The sequence below is a fragment of the Canis lupus genome, chromosome 6 (genome assembly GCF_048164855.1).
Source record: "Canis lupus baileyi chromosome 6, mCanLup2.hap1, whole genome shotgun sequence".
Lineage (NCBI taxonomy): Eukaryota > Metazoa > Chordata > Mammalia > Carnivora > Canidae > Canis > Canis lupus.
This window is the reverse complement of record NC_132843.1, coordinates 60,991,433-61,012,202: the sequence shown is the minus strand read 5'-3', so window position 1 is coordinate 61,012,202 and position 20,770 is coordinate 60,991,433. Positions and strand designations below refer to the sequence as shown.

General features: G+C 37.6%; 1 protein-coding gene across 7 annotated transcripts in view; it reads right to left on the bottom strand.

Moving 5' to 3' along the window:
• Positions 1 to 20,770, bottom strand: part of AXDND1 (axonemal dynein light chain domain containing 1) — a 113,329-nt gene that overhangs the window by 62,868 nt on the left and 29,691 nt on the right. For all 7 annotated transcript variants that reach the window (XM_072830830.1, XM_072830827.1, XM_072830833.1 and 4 more), the window contains 2 exons: positions 6,119 to 6,259; positions 5,131 to 5,235 (listed from right to left, as the gene is read on the bottom strand). In XM_072830830.1, the coding sequence (XP_072686931.1) occupies positions 5,131 to 5,235; positions 6,119 to 6,259 (246 nt within the window). The remainder of the gene's footprint in view (positions 1 to 5,130; positions 5,236 to 6,118; positions 6,260 to 20,770) is intronic.

The following is a 20,770-nucleotide window of genomic DNA, read 5'->3' as shown; positions in this document are numbered from 1 at the left end:
ATTGGATAATTATTTTGATATTGAACATTTAAAAAAACAACAACTTTGTTCTAAAATAGGCAATTTATGGGGTCTTTGGTGGCTCAGTTGGTTGAGCAACTGCCTTTGACTGAGGTCATGATTCCAGGGTCCTGGGATCGAGCCCCACATCAGGCTCCCTGCTCAGCGAGGAGCCTGCCTCTCCCTTCTCCTCCTCACTTGTGCTCTCTCTCTCTATTTCTGTCACTATCTCTCTCTCTCTCAAATAAATAAACTCTTTAAAACTAACTAAATAAATAAAATAGGCAATTTGTTCCTTTAAAATTCATCATAAAGTAATCACAGCATAATTGCTAGATATATTAATAACACTAATATCCAGTAAAATAGAAGAAAAAAACAGTCACATTTCATTTATAAATCTTATAATAAAAGTCTGAAAGTAAAAAATTCAATATATTGCTCCTTGTGCTAAATGCTTTTTTCTTAATATTATTCACTATAATTTTCACATGATATTCCAATAGAATAACAGCAGTATATCTAATAAAAAAATCTGAATACAAAATGGAATGGGGGTTCTTTATTAAACACACAAAGCCCAGTAATTATGAGCCACTATTCCTTTAAATTATATATAATTAATATAAGATTTAAAGAAATTCTCTACCAACCAACCAAAAGACTAATAATCAAGTAAATGCCTTTTTCTTAACTATCTTTTCTTCATGTTTACAGAACATACGTTTTCCTTCTAACTTACACTGAAGCTTAGAATTAAATTAGAATTAAAAGTGCTTTAGAGATAATACAAACACAGACCTATAAAGGGGTAGCATTTCACAAGCCCTTTGAAACCCATTCTCCTAAGGAATACTAACTTTGCTAAGAATAAAAGACCCATGATGTAGAATTCTTCTAATTTTGGTGAAAGCTAGAAACCACAAGCATCAGTTCTTGAAAGCCTTCTTTTTGGAGACTTTCACTTGTTTAGAGTAACTAAGAAAAATTAATCCTCCTAGGTGTCACATAGGTGAATACACATATGAAAATTCAACAAGTTATATACCCTTACAATTTATGCAAATTATTGCCTGAAATTAGATACTGATCTTTCTTTTCAGGTAGGCTCCGTGCCCAGCATGGAGCCCAGTGCGGGACCTGAACTCACAACCCCAAGATCAAGACCTGAACTGACATCAAGAGTTGGAAGCTTAACTGACTGAGCCACCCAGGCACCCCAGACACTGATTTTGAAAAGAGAATTAGTGACCCCTGGCTTTAATAGTAAAAGAAAAAAATTCAGAAATAACCTCAATGTCCAATAGTAAGGGATTGGCCAAATAAAATATATGATCTAGCTCTATGATGAAAACACTCTGCAGCTAATTAAAGATCTTGTTGCTATTAATACTTTGGTACATGGGAAAATTTTTCATGTTGTAACGAGATAATCTTAATGATAAAATTATATATTCAGTTTGATCTCATTTGTATAAAAAATACACAGAAGTAAAAAAAAAGAAAAATATATCAAAATATTAATACTGTTTAATTCTGAGAGAAAGAATTAAAGGGTGCTCTTTATTTCCTTATTTGTTTCTATTTTCATAATTTTCAATAAAATGATGTTATTTTTAAAAGTATTACTAAAAATTTCTAATCATGAAAAAAAATCCAACACCATCCTACTTCAGACTTTCTCCTTTTCCTTCCCTCTCTCTCTGGTTTTAGATGTCCTCATAATAGACATTAGCACAAAAGAAGTTCTAACTTATTTTTTTTAATTCATTAACAAATATGTTTAGTGCCTACTTAGCGAGGTACTGTTCACAACAAAACTTTGCCCTTATAAAGTTTATTCAGAAAAGATTATCAACAAATAAAAAAGTAAAACATATTAAGTAGTGATAGTGCAATAGATAAAAATCAATCAGGGAAAGGAGATTGAGAGCACAAAATGTGTTGTGGCTTTAAATGGAGGCAGTATTTCAAGCAAGAGCAAGTGATCAGTTGTGACAAATGCTGTGGGTAAGTCAAATTAAATGAGGATTGAGAAGTAACCTTTGGATTTTAGCAACATGAAAGTCACTGGTGACTTTGACAAGTGCACCTTGGTGGGTTAAGGGGAGTGAAAGCCTGATTAGAGTGGGTTTAAGTGACATAGGGAGGACCAGGAGTGAACACACTAAGTATGACAACTTTTTGAAGACTAATAGAAGCAGGGTAGGAGGTAGGAAATGGGGCCATAGTTAGAAGGGGATACACATGTGGTCCTAAGAGACTTAGGAGTCTTTTTGTTTTTTGGTGGTTGTTTTTGAGATGGGAATAATTATATTTGTATACTAATGGGACTAATCAAGAGTAGAGGAAAAAATTAATGATACAGGAAAAAGAGGGATTTTGTGCTGAAAATATCTTGAGTAGGTATGAGGTACTTTATTTTTATTTATTTATTTATCTATTTATTTTTTACAATCTTGAGGTGTTTTATTTTCTTTACATTTATCAGGCCATGAATTCATAGGGAATGGGTTCCAGCAGTTCAGGCTCCTTTCCATTGTTTCTCACGAAGAGACCATTGCTTCTCTGGGTAGGGCAGGATGGCACTTCAGTTGGACCCAAATACCTTTCTCTTTGGTTTCCTTCTTTTTCTGATTATTTTCCTTCACACGCTTCAGAAAGCTATCTCAGCTCTTTGAGTGTTTAATATGCTCAATGCGTACATTAATTCTCTTGGCATGGCAAGAATCTGGCCCTTAACTTGTTTGTCTATAACAATGCCAACAGCATGCTAAGTAACATCGTGGACTGGACTTTTCCAGTTTTGCCATGGTAACATTTGTGGGGCATTCTTTTTTGAACAGTGCCCATTCCCTTGATGTACACAATATCATCTTTCTTGTAGAGTCATATGTATGTGGCCAAAGGAACAACTCTTATGTTTTCTAAAAGGCCTAGAGAATATATAGCAGGTACCTCTCCTCTTTCCCTTTGTGTTGGTCATTTCGACGAATTACTGAAAGATGGCGGTTCCAGCCGGAAGGAAGCTATGGGAGGTACTTTAATAGTACACACATGGAAAGATTAGCCTCAGAAGAGAAGAGACAGTTGGTCCACAGTAAAAGATGGGAAGATAAAATTTATGAGCACAGATGCAGGTGGGTGGTTAGATGTAGGGGTGAGAGTTCTCTTCCTTTTGCTTCTACTTTTTAGAAGCAAGGTCATTAGCTCAGAAAAAGGTCATTAGCTCAGAAAAAGGATGGAGAGATACTAATAGAGAAATAAGGATAGAAAATAAAGTATAAAATAGTTTTCTACTAAGACAAAAGTGTGAATCAGCTACAGAAACCAGAAGTATATTCAGTGCACAAAAAATGATCAAGGTATCCTTCTCTTTCTAGTAAGGAATAAAATAGAATAAAAATAAGAATATATCTCTGAATTTAGATTTTGTATACATTTGTATTTTTCTTGAATGGTCCTAGATTGGATACCAGTTTGGACAATACAATGTAAAATACATTTGAGGAATAATTGGGAAAATTTGAATATGACTTGGGTAACTTAGGAAGTAAAACTTTACTGAAAAGGGTAGTGACTGTCCACTAAAAAAACAAACAAAAAATTTAAAACCAGGCTGTATAACAGTATATATAATACAATGTAAAACAATGAATGTGTGCATATATACATAGTAAAAAAGGATATACACTAAGGCATGTGTAGCAGTAATCTACGGTGGTAAAACTGGTATTTTTAATTCATTTTTGCTTGTTTGTATTTACTTTACCTATAAGTCACATATATTACTTTTATGATAATACAATATTATTTTTAATCAATTATATAAGAAAAATTAAAAATACAAACAGATATGTCATTTGATATATTCCCAAGAGCTTCCTAGTAATCAGAACTCTAACCAAAAATGAACTAGAATAAAGGTCTACAGGCTGTGGCTTTAAATACAATCCACCATTTGTGTTTTGTATAGAACATGAGCTAAGAATTTTTAGATTTTAGTTTTTTATATATTTTACTTTTTATATTTTAATGGTAGAAAAGGAATAGAATAACAATATTTTATGACACATGAAAATGTTATACCTTCAAATTTCAGTGTCAATAAATAAAGTTTTTTGGGAACACATCCATGTTCTAGTATTGCTCTTACCTGCTTTTACACTATAGTGGCACATATTACGAAGGCAGAGTTGATTGAGTAGTTGCATAAGAAACCGTATCTCTTTTTTAAAAAAAAAGTGGGGGGGCAGATAATGCCTGAGCGGCTCAGCAGTTGAGTGTCTACCTTTGGCTCAGGGTGTGATCCCGGGATCCGGGATCCAGGATCAAGTTCCACATTGGGCTCCCTGCATGGAGCCTGCTTCTCCCTCTGCCTATATCTCTACTTCTCTCTCTGTCTCTCTAATGAATGAATAAATAAAATCTTAAAAAAGAAAAAAAAAAAGAAACCATATCTCATCATCTGACCCCTTACAGGAAAATTTGCTAACCCCTAAAAAAGGATAAAAACATTAAGATCTTACTTGATTCATTAAAATATAAAAAAGAATTAGATTCGCACTACTAATTAGGAAATTGCAAACAAAAACTAGATACCTTTTAATATCCATCAGAGACTGATAAAAGATATGGACAAAAGGGAAATCTCATACACTGAGCATTTGGCAATAGCTAGTAAGACAAGGCTATGCATAGCCTATGACCCAGTAATTCCACTTCTAGGGATACACCCCTGGTAAATTCACACAAGACATTTATAATATGTGTATTAAACTGTGCCTGGAGGAGTTAATATATATACTTATTAAAAGTCATATATATATATACATATATATATATATGTTTATATATATATATATAAACTCCTCTAGGCACTATTGTAATTAAATATACATATATTTATGTATATATATAATATTTATGTATATGTATATATGTATATAATATTATGTATATTTATGTATATATATAAATATATATATACATATATATATGTTTATATATATATATAAACTCCTCTAGGCACTATTGTAATTAAAAACTTCAAATGTTTCTATAAAATTTTGTTTCTTCAAATAAGGTATGAAGCATGTAGGACATAATGGCTAACATTTGGTAACTCACTTAGCATTCTTTTCAGCATCTAGAAGAGCTTGTGCTAAATCCTTGTGGGCCTTCTCTGCTTCCTTTGTTAATTTCATGTCATGTGCCCGAACCAGACACAGCTCCCTGAAATAAAACAAAGAGATTTTATATTCATAGTTGAAGCCTTCCAAAAAGTTGCAACCCAGAAAAATTAGATTTATACTCAGGAATCTTCTCAGTTATATTTACATTTCTTCCTAGTTTTTACACCTTATAAACCAAATCAAGAAACCTAGTGTACAGTTGGATGGAATTCTATCAGGTTCAGCAGTGGAATCAGGCTGGCTAGAAAGAACGGAAAGATAACGTAAGTGATCCTCTAGAATGGAGAGAAGACAAATGCTAGCAGGCAAGGCCACAGGGCTGCTCCATCTCATCCTCTGACATGCTTATCTTATCCTCTTCATTCTTGCCATGACTCATCTTGACACAGGTTAGATGATCACTAATCTTGATTGCTATATAACACTTATACTATTTGGGATTTAAACCTTAACAACCGTAATCATGGCACTGCTCTGTAAACATGATTAGGATCAACACCTCAGGGGCAGCCCGGGTGGCTCGGCGGTTTAGTGCCGCCTTCAGCCCAGAGCCTGATCCTGGAGTCCTGGGATCAAGTCCCATATCGGGCTCCCTGAATGGAGCCTGCTTCTCCCTCTGCCTGTGTCTCTGTCTCTCGTGAATAAATAAATAAAATCTTAAAAAAAAAAATCAACATCTCAGTCCTGGAAGAAGAACAGGAATCTTTTCCCTATCAAATATACATAGAGCACTGGTTTTGTGTTAACCTGTGTAACCCGTATCTCTACATCTATATCTAGTCCTTTGTTTTCTTTCTAAACCCCCAAAAGGAAAAATGAGAGTCCTCACTTTTAACCATTCTACTTTTCCTAACTGTTTTTTATTCTCTTTAGAGACATGGTTTTGACTTGTGTTTTGTGTTTAAGATAATCACCGATTTTACCTGGTCAGTTCTTCAATAACATTCTTAAAATTGTATAGTTCTTCTAAGATGCGCTGGTCCATCATTCGCTGAGTTACCAAGTCTTTGTAGAAATCAATCATCTGCCGGGCAATTTGGTCAAGCATTTGTACATACCGCTCTCTGCATGAGAAAGAAGACAAGGTATCATGAAAAGAAAGAAAAAAAAAAAAAGGAAAAAAGAGCCAGAAAATATATGAGAAAAAAAGGAAAGGTAATGTTAGGGAAAGAAATAGTAGACACTCATAAAAGATATGCAAGAAGAACAAGATAGGAAAAGAAAGGGATCTAACATATGTATTCCTGCCATGCTCACACAAGTCAATGAATTGTGGAGGATTTTAACCAGAGTCATAATCATTTGGAATATAATGTCTGAAATGTAAAACAAAATGAGGATTCTTTTATATCTTCATGTAAATTATAAATTCTATGAGGATAGAAACCATGCCTTATATATTTATACAGATAGAATGGGATTTCTTACAAATAGTTGAATTCATGAATAAAACCACTTTTCTCAAGCTGGTTAAATGTAAAAAGACACCAACTGTTCAAAAATGAACAAAGACCCTAAATTCAAAGAAGTCATTTCTTTTCGTTCTGAATAAAACCAAATATTTGGAAGTAATTATAAATGATAAATTACATATATCATACTGAGCAGTCTTTATTTATGTTAAAAATGATCTAGGTGTTATATCCTAAACCTGAGACCACTGAATTATAGTATCTTTGAGTTGGAATGGTGGTTTAATCTCTCACCCATAACAAAGAATTATTCAGCCCTTGATTAAACACTTAAAGTTACAGAGAGTTTATCAATCCAATATGCAGTTCATATACTGAGAAGTATGAGGTTTTTTTTAGGATTTTATTTATTTATTCATGAGAGACAGGGAGAGAAAGACGCAGAGACATAGGCAGAGGGAGAAGCAGGCCCCATGCAGGGAGCCTGACGTGGGACTCGGTCCTGGGTCTTCAGGATCACACCCTGGGCTTGAAGGTGTCGCTAAACCGCTAAGCCACCCGGGCTGCCCAGAAGTGTGAGGTTTTTAAAAGATTTTATTTATTTATTGGAGAGAAAGAGGAAGAACACAGAAGGAGAGGGAGAAGCAGACCTCAATAAGCAGAGAGGCTGACATGGGGCTCCATCCCAGGACCTTGAGAACATGACTTGAGCCAAAGGCAGATGCTTAACCGACTGAGCCACCCAGGCGCCCCTAGGAAGTGTTGATTTTAAAAACACCTTCCTTAGGACTTCCCCCTCCTAGAAATACAAGGAAAAAATACTCTGAAGGGTCTTCTTATTATAATACAACTAGATCCATGACAGAGCATACTTTCTGAAGCGTTATTGGGCTTGCAGGAAAAAAATACAAGTCTCTAGTCTAGGGGCAACAAACAAAAACAAAATACAACAAGCTAACAACAGAGTGGGAGATAGTTATCAGTATACATTAGGCAAACCCAAGGTATGGCTACCCCAGTAAAAACAGCAACACTGGGAGGAAAGGATAAGATGGCAGAGTAGGAAGATTCTGAACTCACATCCTCTCATGGACACACCAAGGATACAACTATATTCAGTGCAACTTATATAAGAAAGACCAGAAGACTAACAGAACAGTACTTCCACAGCTAAAGATATAAATAAAAAGCTACATGAAGAAGGGTAGGAGGGGCAGAGATGTGATCAAGAACCAAACCCCTGGTGCAGAGACCCACAAGTAGGAGGTGTGGAGGTCCCCACTGGAGCAAGTGGTTCAAGCCCCACACTGGGCAATCCTTGCCCTGGGGATTTGCACTGGGAAGATAACCCTCCATAACACGTGGCTTTGAAAATCAGCAGGGCTTAACTCCGGGAGAGCCAGAGGGTTATAGGAATTGAGATTCTGTTCTTAAAGAGCTATAACACAGTATCACTCACTCTGAGACCCAACACAAAGGCAGCAGTTTGAAAAGCACCTGGGTGTTGTAATGAAGGAGATTTACTGACAAATTTTAGAGCGTGTGATGGAGGGACAAGGATCTGTAGGAAATTTCTCCAGGAACAGAAGTGCTGGTAAGCACCTTTTTTTTTTTCTTTTTTTTTTTCCCCCTTCCTTCAGCCTAGATGGCCTGACACTGGTGGATGCCAGTTCTGACACTTTCTGTCTACCTTGTTAGCACCACTGGACATATCCCAGCATTCCCTTGCAGGCCCATACTGCCCAACCTGCCCACCATGGCAATTGTCTTTCCAAGCAACTATTTTCCTGTCACACCAGCAGGTAGCCTTAGTCAGGACAGATACTTCCCCAAAGTGACTCCTGCCCCAGGGAGGGAGGGAGCCAGTGCCACCCACTGCCATGCCTACAACAGTCTGGACCTCACAACTGGCCATGCCAGGAACCAGCCCCACCTACCAGTGTACCTACAGCACTTTTGGCCTAATTACAAGAAGGTGCACACAGTCGACACAGGGATCATCCCTGGAGCACCTCGTTCTGGACACCAGCAAGTATTGCACAACTAGGCCCCACAAGATGCCTTCTACATAAGGGCACTCCTTTAAAACCAGAAGACAAAAAAAAAAAAAAAAAGACATAGTTGAACTACTTAATGCATACAAACAAAAACAGAGAGAGTTAGACAAAATGAAGAGACATTTGGAACATGTTCCAAATAAAAAAAAAGACAAAACTACAGAAAAAGAACTAAACAAAACAGAGATAAACAACCTACCTGCTAATGAGTTCAAAGTAATGGTCATAAAGATGCTGGCCAAACTTGGGAGAAAAGTGGATGAATTCGCTAAGAATTTCACAAAGTAATAGAAAATATAAAAACCAATGAGAGCTGAAGAAAAAATGAAATGAAAAATACACTAAAGGGAATCAAAAGCAGATTAGAGGACACAGAATGGTTCAGTGATTCTAGAGACAAGGTAGTGAAAATCTTCTAAGCTGATCAGCAAAAAAGAGAAAGAATTTTTAAAAATGAGGATAAAGTAATGGACCACTAGGCAACATCAACTGCACTAACATTCATATTATAGAGGTCTCAGAAGGAGAAGAGAAAAAGAAAGGAGCAGAAAACTTATTTGAATAAATAATAGCTAAAAACTTCCCTAATCTGAGGAAGGAAACAGACATCCAGATCCAGGAAACACAGAGAGCCCCAAACAAGACGAACCCAAAGAGGTTCACATCCAGGCACATATTAATTAAAATGCCAAAAACTAAAGATAAAGAAAGAGTATTTAAAATGGCAAGAGAGGGGATCCCTGGGTGGCACAGCAGTTTAGCGCCTGCCTTTGGCCCAGGGCGCGATCCTGGGGACCCGGGATTGAATCCCACGTCGGGCTCCCGGTGCATGGAGCCTGCTTCTCCCTCTGCCTATGTCTCTGCCTCTCTCTCTCTCTCTCTCTCTCTGTGACTATCATAAATAAAAATAAATAAATATATATATTTTTTAAAAAATAAAATAAATAAAATGGCAAGAGAAAGGTAACTGGTTATGACAAGAAAATACTCATAAGAGTAGCATCCTGCTTCTTAGCAGAAACCTTGCAAACCAGAAGGGAGTGACTTGATATACTCAAAGGGCTGAAAGGAAAAAATTGACAACCAAGGATAGTCTACCTGGCAAAGTTATAACTCAGAACTGAAGGAAGGATAAGGCGTTTCCCAAACAAAAGCTAAAGGGGCTCATCACCACTAACCTGGCCTTAAAAGAAATGTTAAAGGGATTTCTTCAAGCAGAAAAGGAAAGGACACAATAAGAAATAAGAAAATTATGAAACAAAAAATTCACTGGTAAAAGCAAACATAAACTAAAGTCAATAGATCAATCACTTACAAAGTAGTATTAAGGTCAAAAGACAAAAGCAGTAAATCGATTATGTCTACAATAATTAGTTAAGGGACACATAAAATAAAAAGATGTAAACTATAATATCAAATACATAAAATGCTGTGTGGGGAGTTTAAATTTCAACAACCATCAAATTAAAATAGATTGTTAATAGGGTACCTGGGTGGGTCAGATGGTTAATCATCTGCCTTTGGCTCAGGTCATGATCTCTGGGTCTTGGGATTGAGCCCCATGTCAGGCTCCTGGCTTAGTGGGGAAACTGCTTCTCCCTCTGCCTCACCACTCAACTTGCACTCTATCTCTCTCTCTCACTCTTTTTCAAATGAATAAATAAAATTTAAAAAATAAATAAATAAAATAAAATAGACTGTTAAGGACACTTGGGGCTCAGTCAGTTACGTGTTGGACTCTCGATTTTGGCTCTGGTCAGGGTCCCAAGGGTCATGAGATTGAGCCCTGCATCAAGTTCCAAATAGGCATGAAGCCTACTTAAGATTCTCTCGCCCTCTCCTTTGACCCTCCCCTGCTTGGGTACATATGTACACTATTAAATAAATAAATAAATAAATAAATAAATAAATAAATAAATAGATAGATAGATAGATAGATAGATGGCTAAATGGATAAATGGATAAATAAATAAATAAAATAGACTTTTAAATATGTAGGGTGTTATATATAAGCCTCATAGTCACCACAAACCAAAAACCTATAATAAATACAGAAGAAATCATAAAGAGAAAGGAATCTAAACAAAATACTAGGGGGAGGGGCAAGATGGCGGAAGAGTAGGGTCTCCAAATCACCTGTCTCCACCAAATTACCTAGAAAACCTTCAAATTATCCTGAAAATCAATGAATTCGGCCTGAGAATTAAAGAGAGACAAGCTGGAACGCTACAGTGAGAAGAGTTCGTGCTTCTACCAAGGTAGGAAGACGGGGAAAAAGAAGTAAAGAAACAAAGGCCTCCACGGGGGAGGGGCCCCGCGAGGAGCCGGGCTGAGGCCGGGGCGAGTGTCCCCAGGACAGGAGAGCCCCGTCCCGGAGGAGCAGGAGCTGCACCGACCTTCCCGGGGGAAAGGGGCTCGCAGGGAGGTGGAGCAGGACCCAGGAGGGCGGGGATGCCCTCGGGCTCCCTGGGACAGTAACAGGCACCTGCGCCCCGGGAGAGTGCGCCGAGCTCCCAAAGGGCTGCAGCGCGCACGGCGGGACCCGGAGCAGCTGGAGGGGGGAGGGGGCGGCTCCGCGGAGGGGGCTGCGGGGCGGGAGCGCGAATCCAACAGCGCAGGCTCCGGAGCACTGGGCGCCGGGACACAGCCCAGGATCCGGCCTCCCCCGGGACAGGCAGAGGCCGGGAGGGCCCAGGACAGCGAGGACGCTCCTGCCCCGAGCTGAGCAGATCAGCAGCCCCGCCCCGGAGCCTCCAGGCCCTGCAGACGGAGAGCTCCGGAGTTCCTGCGGGGGCTGAATCCAGGGCTCCAGAGCTGGCCCCGCCACTGGGGCGGTTCCTCCTGCGGCCTCACGGGGTAAACAACCCCCACTGAGCCCTGCACCAGGCAGGGGCACAGCAGCTCCCCCAACTGCTAACACCTGAAAATCAGCACAACAGGCCTCTCCCCCAGAACACCAGCTAGACGGACAACTTCCAGGAGAAGCCAAGGGACTTAAAGTACACAGAATCAGAAGATACTCCCCCGTGGTTCTTTTTTTTGTTTTGTTTTGTTTTGTTTTGCTTTTTGATTTGTTTCCTTCCCCCACCCCCTTTTTTTCTCCTTTCTTTTTCTTTCTCTTTTTCTTCTTTATTTTTTTTTTCGTTTTTTTCTTCCTTTTTTTTCTCTTTCTCTTTTCTTTCCTTCTTTCTCTCCTCTCTTTTTCTCCTTTTCCCAATACAACTTGCTTTTGGCCACTCTGCACTGAGCAAAATGACTAGAAGGAAAACCTCACCTCAAAAGAAAGAATCAGAAACAGTCCTCTCTCCCACAGAGTTACAAAATCTGGATTACAATTCAATGTCAGAAAGCCAATTCAGAAGCACTGTTATACAGCTACTGGTGGCTCTAGAAAAAAGCATAAAGGACTCAAGAAACTTCATGACTGCAGAATTTAGAGCTAATCAGGCAGAAATTAAAAATCAATTGAATGAGATGCAATCCAAACTAGAAGTCCTAACGACGAGGGTTAACGAGGTGGAAGAACGAGTGAGTGACCTAGAAGACAAGTTGATAGCAAAGAGGGAAACTGAGGAAAAAAGAGACAAACAATTAAAAGACCATGAAGATAGATTAAGGGAAATAAACGACACCCCGAGGAAGAAAAACCTACGTTTAATTGGTGTTCCCGAGGGCGCCGAAAGGGACAGAGGGCCAGAATATGTATTTGAACAAATTCTAGCTGAAAACTTTCCTAATCTGGGAAGGGAAACAGGCATTCAGATCCAGGAAATAGAGAGATCCCCCCCCTAAAATCAATAAAAACCGTTCAACACCTCGACATTCAATAGTGAAGCTTGCAAATTCCAAAGATAAAGAGAAGATCCTTAAAGCAGCAAGAGACAAGAAATCCCTGACTTTTATGGGGAGGAGTATTAGGGTAACAGCAGACCTCTCCACAGAGACCTGGCAGGCCAGAAAGGGCTGGCAGGATATATTCAGGGTCCTAAATGAGAAGAACATGCAACCAAGAATACTTTACCCAGCAAGGCTCTCATTCAAAATGGAAGGAGAGATAAAGACCTTCCAAGACAGGCAGCAACTAAAAGAATATGTGACCTCCAAACCAGCTCTGCAAGAAATTTTAAGGGGGACTCTTAAAATTCCCCTTTAAGAAGAAGTTCAGTGGAACATTCCACAAAAACAAGGACTGGGGATCCCTGGGTGGCGCAGCGGTTCGGCGCCTGCCTTTGGCCCGGGGCGCGATCCTGGAGACCCGGGATCGAATCCCACGTGAGGCTCCCGGTGCATGGAGCCTGCTTCTCCCTCTGCCTGTGTCTCTGCCTCTCTCTCTCTCTGTATGACTATCATAAATAAATAAATTAAAAAAAAAAATAACTTTACAAGTTAAAAAAAAAAAAAAAAACAAGGACTGAACAGATATCATGATGACACTAAACTCATATCTCTCAATAGTAACTCTGAATGTGAACGGGCTTAATGACCCCATCAAAAGGCGCAGGGTTTCAGACTGGATAAAAAAGCAGGACCCATCTATTTGCTGCCTACAAGAGACTCATTTTAGACAGAAGGACACCTACAGCCTGAAAATAAAAGGTTAGAGAACCATTTACCATTTGAATGGTCCTCAAAAGAAAGCAGGGGTAGCCATCCTTATATCAGATAAACTAAAATTTACCCCAAAGACTGTAGTGAGAGATGAAGAGGGACACTATATCATACTTAAAGGATCTATTCAACAAGAGGACTTAACAATCCTCAATATATATGCCCCGAATGTGGGAGCTGCCAAATATATAAATCAATTATTAACCAAAGTGAAGAAATACTTAGATAATAATACACTTATACTTGGTGACTTCAATCTAGCTCTTTCTATACTCGATAGGTCTTCTAAGCAAAACATCTCCAAAGAAACGAGAGCTTTAAATGATACACTGGACCAGATGGATTTCACAGATATCTACAGAACTTTACATCCAAACTCAACTGAATACACATTCTTCTCAAGTGCACATGGAACTTTCTCCAGAATAGACCACATATTGGGTCACAAATCGGGTCTGAACCGATACCAAAAGATTGGGATTGTCCCCTGCATATTCTCAGACCATAATGCCTTGAAATTAGAACTAAATCACAACAAGAAGTTTGGAAGGACCTCAAACACGTGGAGGTTAAGGACCATCCTGCTAAAAGATGAAAGGGTCAACCAGGAAATTAAGGAAGAATTAAAAAGATTCATGGAAACTAATGAGAATGAAGATACAACCTTCCAAAATCTTTGGGATGCAGCAAAAGCAGTCCTAAGGGGGAAATACATTGCAATACAAGCATCCATTCAAAAACTGGAAAGACCTCAAATACAAAAGCTAACCTTACACATAAAGCAGCTAGAGAAAAAACAGCAGATAGATCCTACACCCAAGAGAAGAAGGGAGTTAATAAAGATTCGAGCAGAACTCAACGAAATCAAGACCAGAAGAACTGTGGAACAGATCAACAGAACCAGGAGTTGGTTCTTTGAAAGAATTAATAAGATAGATAAACCATTAGCCAGCCTTATTAAAAAGAAGAGAGAGAAGACTCAAATTAATAAAATCATGAATGATAAAGGAGAGATCACTACCAACACCAAGGAAATACAAACGATTTTAAAAACATATTATGAACAGCTATACGCCAATAAATTAGGCAATCTAGGAGAAATGGACGCATTCCTGGAAAGCCACAAACTACTAAAACTGGAACAGGAAGAAACAGAAAACCTGAACAGGCCAATAACCAGGGAGGAAATTGAAGCAGTCATCAAAAACCTCCCAAGACACAAGAGTCCAGGGCCAGATGGCTTCCCAGGGGAATTTTATCAAACGTTTAAAGAAGAAACCATACCTATTCTCCTAAAGCTGTTTGGAAAGATAGAAAGAGATGGAATACTTCCAAATTCGTTCTATGAGGCCAGCATCACCTTAATTCCAAAACCAGACAAAGACCCCACCAAAAAGGAGAATTACAGACCAATATCCCTGATGAACATGGATGCAAAAATTCTCAACAAGATACTGGCCAATAGGATCCAACAGTACATTAAGAAAATTATTCACCATGACCAAGTAGGATTTATCCCTGGGACACAAGGCTGGTTCAACACCCGTAAAACAATCAGTGTGATTCATCATATCAGCAAGAGAAAAACCAAGAACCATATGATCCTCTCATTGGATGCAGAGAAAGCATTTGACAAAATACAGCATCCATCTCTGATCAAAACTCTTCAGAGTGTAGGGATAGAGGGAACATTCCTCGACATCTTAAAAGCCATCTATGAAAAGCCCACAGCAAATATCATTCTCAATGGGGAAGCACTGGGAGCCTTTCCCCTAAGATCAGGAACAAGACAGGGATGTCCACTCTCACCACTGCTGTTCAACATAGTACTGGAAGTCCTAGCCTCAGCAATCAGACAACAAAAAGACATTAAAGGCATTCAAATTGGCAAAGAAGAAGTCAAACTCTCCCTCTTTGCCGATGACATGATACTCTACATAGAAAACCCAAAAGTCTCCACCCCAAGATTGCTAGAATTCATACAGCAATTCGGTAGCGTGGCAGGATACAAAATCAATGCCCAGAAATCAGTGGCATTTCTATACACTAACAATGAGACTGAAGAAAGAGAAATTAAGGAGTCAATCCCATTTACAATTGCACCCAAAAGCATAAGATACCTAGGAATAAACCTAACCAAAGAGGTAAAGGATCTATACCTTCAAAACTATAGAACACTTCTGAAAGAAATTGAGGAAGACACAAAGAGATGGAAAAATATTCCATGCTCATGGATTGGCAGAATTAATATTGTGAAAATGTCAATGTTACCCAGGGCAATATACACGTTTAATGCAATCCCTATCAAAATACCATGGACTTTCTTCAGAGAGTTAGAACAAATTATTTTAAGATTTGTGTGGAATCAGAAAAGACCCCGAATAGCCAGGGGAATTTTAAAAAAGAAAACCATAGCTGGGGGCATCACAATGCCAGATTTCAGGTTGTACTACAAAGCTGTGGTCATCAAGACAGTGTGGTACTGGCACAAAAACAGATGCATAGATCAGTGGAACAGAATAGAGAACCCAGAAGTGGACCCTGAACTTTATGGTCAACTAATATTCGATAAAGGAGGAAAGACTATCCATTGGAAGAAAGACAGTCTCTTCAATAAGTGGTGCTGGGAAAATTGGACATCCACATGCAGAAGAATGAAACTAGACCACTCTCTTGCACCATACACAAAGATAAACTCAAAATGGATGAAAGATCTAAATGTGAGACAAGATTCCATCAAAATCCTAGAGAAGAACACAGGCAACACCCTTTTTGAACTCGGCCACAGTAACTTCTTGCAAGATACATCCACGAAGGCAAAAGAAACAAAAGCAAAAATGAACTATTGGGACTTCATCAAGATAAGAAGCTTTTGCACAGCAAAGGATACAGTCAACCAAACTAAAAGACAACCTACAGAATGGGAGAAGATATTTGCAAATGACGTATCAGATAAAGGGCTACTTTCCAAGATCTATAAAGAACTTCTTAAACTCAACACCAAAGAAACAAACAATCCAATCATGAAATGGGCAAAAGACATGAACAGAAATCTCACAGAGGAAGACATAGACATGGCCAACATGCGTATGAGAAAATGCTCTGCATCACTTGCCATCAGGGAAATACAAATCAAAACCACAATGAGATACCACCTCACACCGGTGAGAATGGGGCAAATTAACAAGGCAGGAAACAACAAATGTTGGAGGGGATGCGGAGAAAAGGGAACCCTCTTACACTGTTGGTGGGAATGTGAACTGGTGCAGCCACTCTGGAAAACTGTGTGGAGGTTCCTCAAACAGTTAAAAATAGACCTGCCCTACGACCCAGCAATTGCACTGTTGGGGATTTACCCCAAAGATACAGATGCAATGAAACGCCAGGACACCTGCACCCCGATGTTTATAGCAGCAATGGCCACGATAGCCAAACTGTGGAAGGAGCCTCGGTGTCCAACGAAAGATGAATGGATAAAGAAGATGTGGTTTATGTATACAATGGAATATTACTCAGCTATTAGAAATGACAAATACCCACCATTTGCTTCAACGTGGATGGAACTGGAGGGTATTATGCTGAGTGAAGTAAGTCAGTCGGAGAAGCACAAACATTATATGTTCTCATTCATTTGGGGAATATAAATAATAGTGAAAGGGAATATAAGGGAAGGGAGAAGAAATGTGTGGGAAATATCAGAAAGGGAGACAGAACGTAAAGACTGCTAACTCTGGGAAATGAACTAGGGTGGTAGAAGGGGAGGAGGGCGGGGGGTGGGAGTGAATGGGTGACGGGCACTGGGGGTTATTCTGTATGTTAGTAAATTGAACACCAATAAAAAATAAATTAAAAAATTAAAAAAAAATACTAAAGAAAATCATTGAATCACAAAAAAAGAAAGCAAAAGAAGAAAGGAACAGAGAAGAACTATAAAAAGAATTAGAGAGGAGCCTAGCTGCCTTAGTCAGTAAGCATGCAACTCTTGATCTCAAGGTTCTAAGTTCAAGCCTCATATTAGGTATAGAAATAAAAATAAAATCTTAAAAAAAATAACCAGAAACAATGAGCAGAATTGCAGTAAGTATAAACTTATCAATAATTACTTTAAATGTAAATAGACTAAAGGCTCCAATCAAAAGACATAAGGTGATTAAATGGATAAAAAGACTCCTATATGTTGCCTACAAGACACTCACTTCAAATATGAAGACATATACAAAATGAAAGTGAAGGGATTGAAAAAGATATTCCATGCAAATAGAAATGAAGAAACGCTAGGGTAGCAATACTTACATCATGCAAAATAGACTTTAGAACAACAAACATAACAAGAAACAAAGAACAGTATTACATAATGATAAAGGGCATAATCCAACAAGAGCAATTGTAGCATCTATCCACGCAACATAGCAGCATCTAAATCTTACAGCAAATATTAACAGATATAAAGGTAGAAATTGACAGTAATACACCCCACTTACATCAATGGATAGATCATTCCAGACAGAAAATCAGTAAGGAAACAGTGGCTTTAAATGACAGTTTAGAGGGACTCAACAGGTATGTACAGAACATTCCATCCAAAAACAGCAGAATACACATTCTTTTCAAATGTACAGGAGACATTCCACATAGGTCACATGTTAGGCCACAAAACAAGTCTTAAAAAAGTTAAGAAGACTGAAATCATATCAAGCATCTTTTCTGACCACAACAATATGAAACTAGAGGCTAAACAGCATGCTACTAAAAAAATGAGTCAATAGAAAAAAATCAAAGAGAAAATCAAATAATGGCTTGAGGCAAATAAAAATGGAAATAGTAGAAAAAATGGAAACAATGCTTACAAATGTTTGGGACACATTAAAAGCAATTCTAAGAAGGCAGTCTATAGTGATACAGGTTTACCTTAAGAAACAAGAAGAAATCAAAAAAATAATCTAATCTTTCACCTAAAGGAACTAAAGAAAAGAAGAAATTCCAAAGTCTGTAGAGGGAAGGAAATACTAAAGATCAGAGCAGAAATAAATAAAATAGAGACTGAAAAAGAAAAGAAAAGATCAATGAACTTAAAATCTGGTTCTTTGAAAAGATAAAGCTGATCATACCTTTAGCCAGACTCATCAAGAAAAGACGAAAGAGGGCTCAAATAAATAAAATCAGAAATGAATAGAAGGTATAATGACCCCACAGAAGTACAAAGGATTATAACAGACTACTAGGAAAAATTACTTACCAACAAATTCAACAACCTAGAAGAAATGGATAAATTCCTAGAAACATACAATCTTCCTGGACTGAATCAGGAAAAAACAGAAAATCTAAATATATGAATTATTAGTAATTAAATTGAATCAGTAAACAAAAAATTCTCAAAACCAACAGAAGTCCAGGACCACAGCACTACAAAGGCAAATTCTACCAAACACTTAAAGAAGAGTTAATACCTATTCTCAAACTATTCCAAAAAATAGAAAAGGAAGAACTGCTCTTTCAAATTCAATCTATAAAGACATTACCCTGATAGCAAAACCAAAGACATCATACAAAAAAAGAAAATTTGAAGCCAATATCCCTAATGAACACAGATGCAAAAATCCTCAACAAAATATTAGCAAATCAAATTCAACAATACATCAAAAGGATCATTCACCACAATCAAGTGTAATTTATTTCAGCAATGCAAGTATGGGTCAATATCCATAAATCAATGTGATATGTCACATTAACAAAGTGGAGGGTAAAAACCATGTGATCATCTCAAAGGAAGCAGAAAAAGCATTTGACAAGTTCAACTTCCATTCATGATAAAAACTCTCAACAAAATGCTATAGATGGAACATAACTCAATGTAATCATGGCTATCTATGACAAACTCACAGCTAACATACTCCATGGTAAAAAGGTAAAATCTTTTCTCTAATATCAGTAACAAGACAAGTGTATTTACTCTAAACACTTTTATTTGACATAGTACTAGAAGAACTAGCCACAATAATTAGGCAAGAAATAAAAATAAAAGGCCTCCAAATTAGTGAGGAAGAAATAAAACTGTCACTATTTGCAGATGACATAATACTATATATATATAGAAAAACCTAAAGATTCCACCAAAAACTATTAGGATAATTGAATTCAATAAATTTGCAGGATATAAAATTAATATACCAAAATGTGTTGTTTCTATATACTAATAACAAACTAGCAGAAAGAGAAATTAAGAAAACAATCCCATTTACAATTGCACCAAAAATAATAAAGGAATAAATTTTACCAAGGAGATGGAAGACCTATACTCTGAAAACTGTAAGATATTGATGAAAGAAATTAAAGGTAACACAAATGGAAAGCTATACCCTGCTCGCTGATTGGAAGAATTAATACCGTTAAAATGTCCATACTACCCAAAGCAATCTAAAGGTTCAATGAAACCTCTATCAAAATGCTAACATCTTGCACAAAACTAAAACAAATAATCCTAAATTCATATGGAATATTAAAAGACCATGAATAGTCAAAGGAATCTTAAGAAAGGAGGACAAAGCTGAAGGTGTCGCACTCTCATATTTCAAACTATACTACAATGCACTGGTAATCAAAACAGTGTGGTATTGCCACAAAAACAGACATATAGATCAATGGAATAAAACAGAAAGCCCAGAAATAAACCCACACTTATATAGTCAATTAATCTATGACAAAGGAGACAAGAATATACAATAGGGAAAAGATAGTCTCTTTGATAAACAGTATTGAGAAAACTGGACAAACACATGCACAGGAATGAAAGTAGACTACTCTCTTACACCGTAAACAAAAATAAACTCAAAATAGATTAAAAACTTAAATGCGAGCCCTATAACCATAAAACTCCTTTTAAAGAAAAAAAAGCTGTCATTTCTCTGAAATCACTCTAAGCAATATTTTTTTGGTTCTATCTCTTCAGAAAAGGGCAACAAAAGCAAAAACAAGTGGGACTACACCAAAATTAAAAGCTTTTGCATAGTGAAGGAAACCATCAATGAAACAAAAGGCAATCTACTAGGTGGGAGATATTTGCAAATGATATAACCAATAAGGAGCTAATATCCAAAATATATAAAGAGATCATACAACTTAACACCAATAAAACAATCTGATTTAAAAATGGGCAGAAGATGTGAATAGACACTTTTCCAAAAAATACATAGAGATGGCTAACAAGCACATGAAAAGATGCTCAACATCACTAAATCATCAGGGAAATGCACATCAAAACCACAATGAGATACCACCTCACACCTGTCAGAATGCCTAGAATCAAAACACCCAAAATAACAAGTTTTGGTGAGGATGTGGAGAAAAAGGAACCCTCATGCACTGTTAGTGAGAATGTAAATTTGCAGCACATGAAAACAGTATGGAGGTTCCTCAAAAAATTAAAATACCATATGATCTAGTAATTCCACTTCTGAGTATTTATCTAAAGAACATGAAGACACCAATTTGAAAAGATATA